The sequence below is a fragment of the Populus euphratica genome, unplaced genomic scaffold (genome assembly GCF_000495115.2).
Source record: "Populus euphratica unplaced genomic scaffold, PopEup_1.0 scaffold1011.1, whole genome shotgun sequence".
Lineage (NCBI taxonomy): Eukaryota > Viridiplantae > Streptophyta > Magnoliopsida > Malpighiales > Salicaceae > Populus > Populus euphratica.
This window is the reverse complement of record NW_011500866.1, coordinates 65,711-72,706: the sequence shown is the minus strand read 5'-3', so window position 1 is coordinate 72,706 and position 6,996 is coordinate 65,711. Positions and strand designations below refer to the sequence as shown.

Sequence of the window (6,996 nt, the reverse complement as noted above, 5' to 3'; positions counted from 1 at the left end):
GCTCTGAGGGCATTGGCTCGGTCTGGGTTGAAAATTTGGCGCATTGGTAAGATATTGATTAGAAATTAAGTTCTAAAACTATTGATTGAAATTAATTTCTAAAAAGAGTTTAAGATGTGGGTGTTACTTGATTTGAACTGTTGGGGATGATTGAGGATTAAGCTTCAAGCTTCGGTGCACTATTTTGTGTTTTCTGTTGAACACTGCAAGGTTTCTGGAGCTTGACATTTTAAAATTGTTACATGACTTCTAACAAATGTGAATTGTTTGTGTTCTGTGTTTTGAGTTACAAGTATTTAGCTCATTCAGTAATTGAACTGGAAAAGCATCTGTCTGAATCTTCCTCCACTGGCGGTAAATTTCATTTTTATTTTATTTTGTTGATGTCTTGTTTGTTTTCAGAGGACGTTACACCAATACCTACTGACAGCACCCGCAGAAAGGGTGGAAGAAGGGGTAGAAGGCTGTAAGCTGTCTCCCATCATAGCAGTTCCATTATGGGTGGTGGTGCTTTGATTGCTTGGTGACGGTTCTTTTCAATCCGGGATGTTTTTGTAGTTTTTATTATCCTATCAGGAGTTGTTGACTTTGAATTTATATTTAAGCTTTGTAGAAACATAAAGATATGATGGAGTTTTGCTTGTGACTTTGATGTTCTAAATGAGGTCGTTACCTGTATTGAAGTAATATTTTTTTTTACATGCCATTGCAAAGATAGTCATTTGCTGAAAATTATCTATAAGTCATCCCTCGTTACATTATTTTTGAATCTGGTGTTTCATTCTCTTGACTATTAGCCTTTGCACCAAGCATTCCACCTGAATCTCACCGGCACTGGTTATTCCCTTGCGGTTAACCATTCAGAAAGTGTCCTGTCATGATCAATTTTGGGTTGATGTAAGTTTGTTCTCGGACTAGCCGTCTGTACGCTTTGTTTGTAGCAAATGGTAAAACCTAGGAAACATTAGACGGCCTCTGCCATCAGATCAAGAGCTTCTAGCCCACAAGTTATCTCACTTTGTTCATGCAGTCTGACGAGATTATTAGAATACAATGCAGCTACTATCTTAGGTTCAGAAATTATCATAAACCTTTTAGAGCTCTATTCCTTTCTTGATTTAGCATGGGTGGCTTTAGACAACATAAATGCTCTGGTTTATTTTGTGTATCCTTATGTGCATCATGATGTCTTTCGGTTGATTCGGAATATACAAACGTCAAACCTTTCCCCTGAAGGTTCACTGATGGATTATGGAGAGAATAATTATTACCAATATAAAACAAGTAAAGATAAATATGCCCCCTAGAGGCGATTATTTAATAAAACTCATAAAAACGGAAAAAAAAAATGTAAAAGGAGGAAAGTTAAAGATGGCAGAAGATCACCAACGAACAAGAAGAAATGGTGGTAGCTATTAATGAAGTCTATCCTCAAGGTGTGGGTGCAAGACCAGACCTTGAAGCTAGAATGGTGGCAACACCAGTCTTGAAGGCCTTAGCCAAGATGTTATCATCAATGCCAGCGGCGAAAAGGGTGGTGGGAATTGATACGGTCCCCGCACTAGTACTCACGAAGGCAGAATTGCTAAAGCTGGTTCTTGAGCATCGACCCTGTATTGGAAGTGAACAAGCCCCTTATGGAAGTGAACATGCCATCACCCTGTAGTGTGTCAACGAATTCTCCTTGAAGAGAGTCATCAACAAGGAAAAGGACCTCAGTTGAGCGAGGATGAGTGTGAGGTGGATTAGTAGTGCCAGCTGGGAATTGAAGCACTGCACACGAAACACTTTGCCCGATAAGAGCAGGGAATTCAGCTGCACTAAACTTTCGAGACCGTGAATGCTGTAGGTGGCGGTGCACCGACAGTGAACGTGAAGACTGTTCCACCAGCTTTGGTTGCATTTAGTGGGGCTAAGAAATCAGAAACAATATCTGGGTCTCCAGCCATAGCCATCTGGACGAAGGCAAATGAGGCTACTTAGCAATGAGAAGAATTTAATGGTGGGTGTAGCTGAGGCCATACTGAAGAACTTGATGTGAAGAGGGTAGGGCTACAACGGTCAGATAATTTGATTAAAAAGATGAGGACGTACAAGCATTGAAGAGAACATTACCCTTCTGGCTGCAGGCCATCGCTAGATTCCTAAATTGGCCTCATGACCAATATAGATAGAGGTTTGAAGTAAATAAAGACACCAAAAACCTTCTCCTGTGCCACTGCAATTCTTTCTCAAATCCAGAATACAGGTAATCCCACAATGGTCTCATCTTTGCTAAAAAAAAAAACCTGCCCTTTCTTTTAGTTGCTTTGTCCACTTCTTGGATGGTTCAAGCAAGCGATCCTGACATTGTATCAGACTTCCCTGTCCCTGAAAACTCAATTCCTGATGCAGACCTTTTCACTTTTTCTGGAATCCGCGGTGTCACCCCCATTCCATTGAACTTCTTTTTCTTGTTGATTCTTGAGGTTGGTTTTATTGACACCACAAACAGACTTTTCACTCAAACGCTTTCAATTGGCGACACTTTCATGTTCCCGGAGGGACTTGTTCATTTTCAATACAATGCTGACATCAAGAACCTGCCATCTCTATCTCTTCATTTCGTAGAGCAAATGCTGGAACCATCTCGGTTCCTACCTCTGTCCTTGCCAATGGAATTGATGGTATGGTCCTTGCCAAGGCATTCAAAACTGATGTTCCCACTATCCAGAAGATCAAGACAGGCCTTGCAGCCAAGGCTTAAACTGAAGTTCCCCTTTACCTTCTGTTGACACTATTCATCTTTTCCAATGGGACGCCAAGATTCATTGCCTACAAGCCATTTAGAAGTAGATTTGAAATCTTAATGTTTCATTTCATCTTGGTTTTTGGCTAATAAAGCAGATGTGTTTTTATTAAATGCAATTTTAGTTGTAATCATATGATTGGAACTGAATTATTATCATCAATTATATGACAATATTTAGTTTCAGAATCTGAAAGCAATTCTAATTGCACAAAACTGAGCCAGTCTACGAAAATAGTTTTGCTGCCTGCTTCCTTCAGTTAGCACAAGAGCACAGAAATTTCCACCAGAATTTCAATTGGGAAGGATTAACAGCTCTCCATTTTTTCCTGATCTCCCCTTGGTTGCCAGTCTTGACTTCAACAGCTCCCAACTTAACTGATCAACTTTGAATGTGTTATTTGGGTCCAATGTCAGTAGCTGATCAACTCTGAGAAGCCTGTTACCTTACCGTATCTGCTCGTAGTAAGATTTGCCAACTACAGAAGAACCACGAGGATTCTGGAGGAGATTAGCTGCCTTGCTACTGCCAGAATCTCGTGGACAAAGAGTTTGTAGGGTTTTCAGTAATGTTGTATTCATGGTTGGGTCAAGTTTGCCGGTGTCCTGGAAATCATAAAGAGGATTTTCGAATGCAACACAAGGTGCTATCCCAACAGTGTGACCACCTCCTATACATCTTCAAAAGATCCAAAGGATGAAATTAGAAATGGAAGGAGTTTGGAAATGTCATATCGATCAGAAGTTATTTTAACATGCTTGAAGGAAAGAAAGTAACCAGAATTTAGGAAATGGAAACATTGATCACATACAAGGAAGATAAACCATGTCTGTAGCATTCAGTCCTTTATTTTTAAATGCATCAGCAGCCTTATCAATTGGGATATCTGTACACAATCATCTTTAATTTTATTAATATTAATGAAATCTATATTTAACCAATATATATTAAATGTTAAGTAATATTTTGTTTTAAATAATATTTTCTACTAAAATATTAATCATTAATTATTATCATCTAAAATATCTTGTATGATTATTGCTAATAGAGCATGACCAAGACTCTTTACTTCTTTAATTATTAAAATTGACAGGTTATTTTTTATTGCTTAATTTTTAATGTTACAAATTATCTCAAAATTATTTAGATTATAATTTTATCCTTTTCAATAATTCCTACATATTCAAAATAAAGGTAAACACAATATAAATATTAGTTACAAAGTAAAGGTAAACACAATATAAATATTAGTTATGCTATTGTATAAGATAAAATAATATTTAATAAATTAAAGGAAATAAAATACTTTTATTTCAATTTTAGATTGTAATCGATCTAAACAAGATCATTAAGTTTTTCGTGCTCCATTTTATTTCTTTTCTTAGAGTGAATATGTTAATAAAAAAGTATTCTAATTTCTCTCGTATCTCGAAAAATTACAAGTTTGGCTTAATACTCGTATAGTCAAATATTATGGATTTAGAGCACTATTTCCATATGTCATCCATTAATCTATATACAAAATTAATAAGTATGACTATGTCAAAAAATATTTTTAAATATAAAAATAATATACTTGCATTCCTACACAGCTTCATATTACTTATGCATATTTCTCAAGAATATCTAGAAATCTAGAAATTGTGCTTATATATTTATTCATTATATTTGCATCATGTTAAAATCGAGAATTTAACCAAAATATTACCATATAACAATTTTTATATAGTTGTTTATCTCACCGATTATTGATAATGTTGATGAAATGTTGCACTCTAGCCTTTCTTTTTTGAAATCCCTTTAACATTTCTTTATTTATAAAATGAATAATATCAAGTAAATATCTCATTGAAGGTCTATTATCACCATCAACTACAAGTTAAAGATCTAGCCATTTACATAATTATTGCATATTCTTTTTAAAATACACTGAGCTAATAAACTTTTTTTCTTTGTTATATTTAGCATAAGCAAAGGAGACTCATTTTTTAGAAGTCACCATAGCTCTGAGCTCATCCTTATTAGTTAAAATGCTTTGCAATGCAATGAAACTAATAGCAAAATAAGTAGAAGCTATACGATGTATTTCCTTTTCTATAGTGAATTTTTTCATCAAATGCAACAGATAACAATGATATTATAGATAATGGCAATTAATGATTGATACTTTAATCTAAAATATTATTTAAAATAAAATATTTTTTAACATGTAATATTTATTTGTTAATTGTTTTTTAAACATAGATTTTATAAATATTAATAAGATTGAAGATAATTGTGATGATGAAATTACAAATGAGCATAATGATGTTTTATTATGCGTTGATGAGACTGTCTCTATTCCATTAATATTTCATTTAAATTTTGTTTCTATGGATATTTAAGAACTTAATGCATTTATTTAACAAAAAAATAAATATAGTTTTGATTCAGAATTTATGTTTTTTAATAATTTATTTTAAAAATTTTAAAATTTATATTTAGTTTGTATTTTAAATATTAAATTAAATTTATGTTGTTGGTCTAAAATTTAATTTTAATTTATTATATCAGATAGTTTGTAACATCATCATTGAATTACATCGAGTTTAAAAACTACGGCGGGGAGAGCTTTCTATTTCTAGAGAAGTCCAAAAATTTACTCTTTGTTACATCATCATTAATTTCTTATATTGTTTGAAATTAGCAAAATTAATGCTTGTTTAACATAAAAACATAAAAATGTTGGTCATCAATTTAGCTAATTAAACTATTATTTATAGTTTTAAAATCCAACTCAAGAATAAATTTAAGTTAACTAAGATGAATCTAGATTTTTCTTCTAAATAAAAACAAAAAAAACCTTCTCTTAATAAAAAAAATAAAAAAAATCAGTAGTTTACCTTTTTTTGATAAAAAAAATAAAAAAAATCAGTAGTTTAATGACGTGACTTTATTAGATCAAGTTCGGGTTATCTAAATCACTAATCAAACCAAGTTTTACTTTGTTCTTTTTCAATTTTATTTTTTTGGCTAAATTAACCTAGATCATTAGGGGTTTAGTTCAAATATCTATAGAATTGTAAATATTCTTTTTCAATTTTATTTTTTTGGCTAAATTAACCTAGATCATTAGGGGTTTAGTTCAAATATCTACAGAATTGTAAATAGATTCCGCTCATGTAAAGTATCCCCAAACAAATATGATATCCCAAATAATTATGTTACAAGTAAGCCTAATAAATATATAGTACTAAAATTACAAAAATGAAATTGTGCTAATTGAAGAGAATTAAGCTTAAAAGCAAGTCAAAGGAATAAATAATTAAGTTACCAGTAAACCAAAATAAAATAAAAGTGATGCATTAAAAAAATTTTTGACACAAAAAATATATTTTAAAATAACTATAATCACGATGCAATCATCACTAAAATAGGTTACCATACAAATGTATATTAAAAAAAAAACATATACATATATAGAAAAATCCTTCACGTAAAACATAGACCAATTTTTGTTAGTTTTCCTACAAATACTAATAATAATTGAACCTAAAATTAAAATCTACAATTATTAAAAGAAATTCTACACCTGAAATAAAACATTGTATTCTGTTTTTTTTTTTTATTAAACTGGGCCCAAGGCACAAACTACAAAAGAAAACATTGTATTCTGATTCATAAACCGTTTTTTTTTTTAAAACCTTTAAAATCGTTAAAATAGTTGATCAAACTCTATTGGTAACTCTTTTAGCAAAACCAATTTTTTGAATAAAAATAAATATTGTAGAAAATAAAACTTGACTCAATTACTTAATTATAATTAATTCCATAAAAATTCCCCTTCAATGTCACAAACCTCAAAATTATTATAAACTTGTATTTTCTTTAATTTTAGTGCTTTGAGAAATTAATTGAGCATTGAATATCCATAATTATCCAAAAAAAGAAGAAGAAGAAGTTATATTGATGTTGTTGTTACATATTAATTGAGCAAGTGAAAGCCATTAATTGGAACCGCAAGAAATTAATGTGAAAAGATCCATCAATTGGAGTATAATGCAACACACAACAAATCTTGCCGACAAAAATGTTACCACTTCGAAAATGAAAGCATAGTTACAAAACTCTAGTCGATAACTAATCTGATTCATTCATGGATATGTATATTAACATAAAAATTATTAAACAAAAATTTAACGAGTTGATTATTGGTTTTTTACCGGGT

General features: G+C 31.6%; 1 protein-coding gene, 1 long non-coding RNA gene and 1 pseudogene across 2 annotated transcripts; 2 read left to right on the top strand and 1 right to left on the bottom strand.

Annotated features, from left to right (window-relative positions):
- On the top strand, nt 1-742 carry LOC105116644 (uncharacterized). The gene is made up of 2 exons (XR_840568.1): nt 1-46; nt 403-742. It is a non-coding gene; the product is annotated as an uncharacterized LOC105116644 (long non-coding RNA).
- Nucleotides 743-863: 121 nt separating this feature from the next.
- Nucleotides 864-1,964, bottom strand: LOC105116643 (putative germin-like protein 9-2; annotated as a pseudogene).
- A 360-nt stretch (nt 1,965-2,324) lies between these two features.
- On the top strand, nt 2,325-2,746 carry LOC105116650 (germin-like protein 9-3). The gene is made up of 2 exons (XM_011014092.1): nt 2,325-2,533; nt 2,611-2,746. Exons 1-2 carry the CDS (start codon nt 2,325-2,327, stop codon nt 2,744-2,746), a joined length of 345 nt encoding a protein of 114 aa, XP_011012394.1.
- The last annotated feature ends 4,250 nt before the right edge of the window (nt 2,747-6,996 follow it).

What these genes read in the sequence shown, in the direction of transcription:
- LOC105116650 (XM_011014092.1), top strand. Translation starts at nt 2,325, where the DNA reads ATGGTTCAAGCAAGCGATCCTGACATTGTATCAGACTTCCCTGTCCCT. An exon ending in TCAATTGGCGACACTTTCAT is followed by an intron (nt 2,534 to 2,610) that starts GTTCCCGGAGGG and finishes TTCATTTCGTAG; the next exon opens with AGCAAATGCTGGAACCATCT.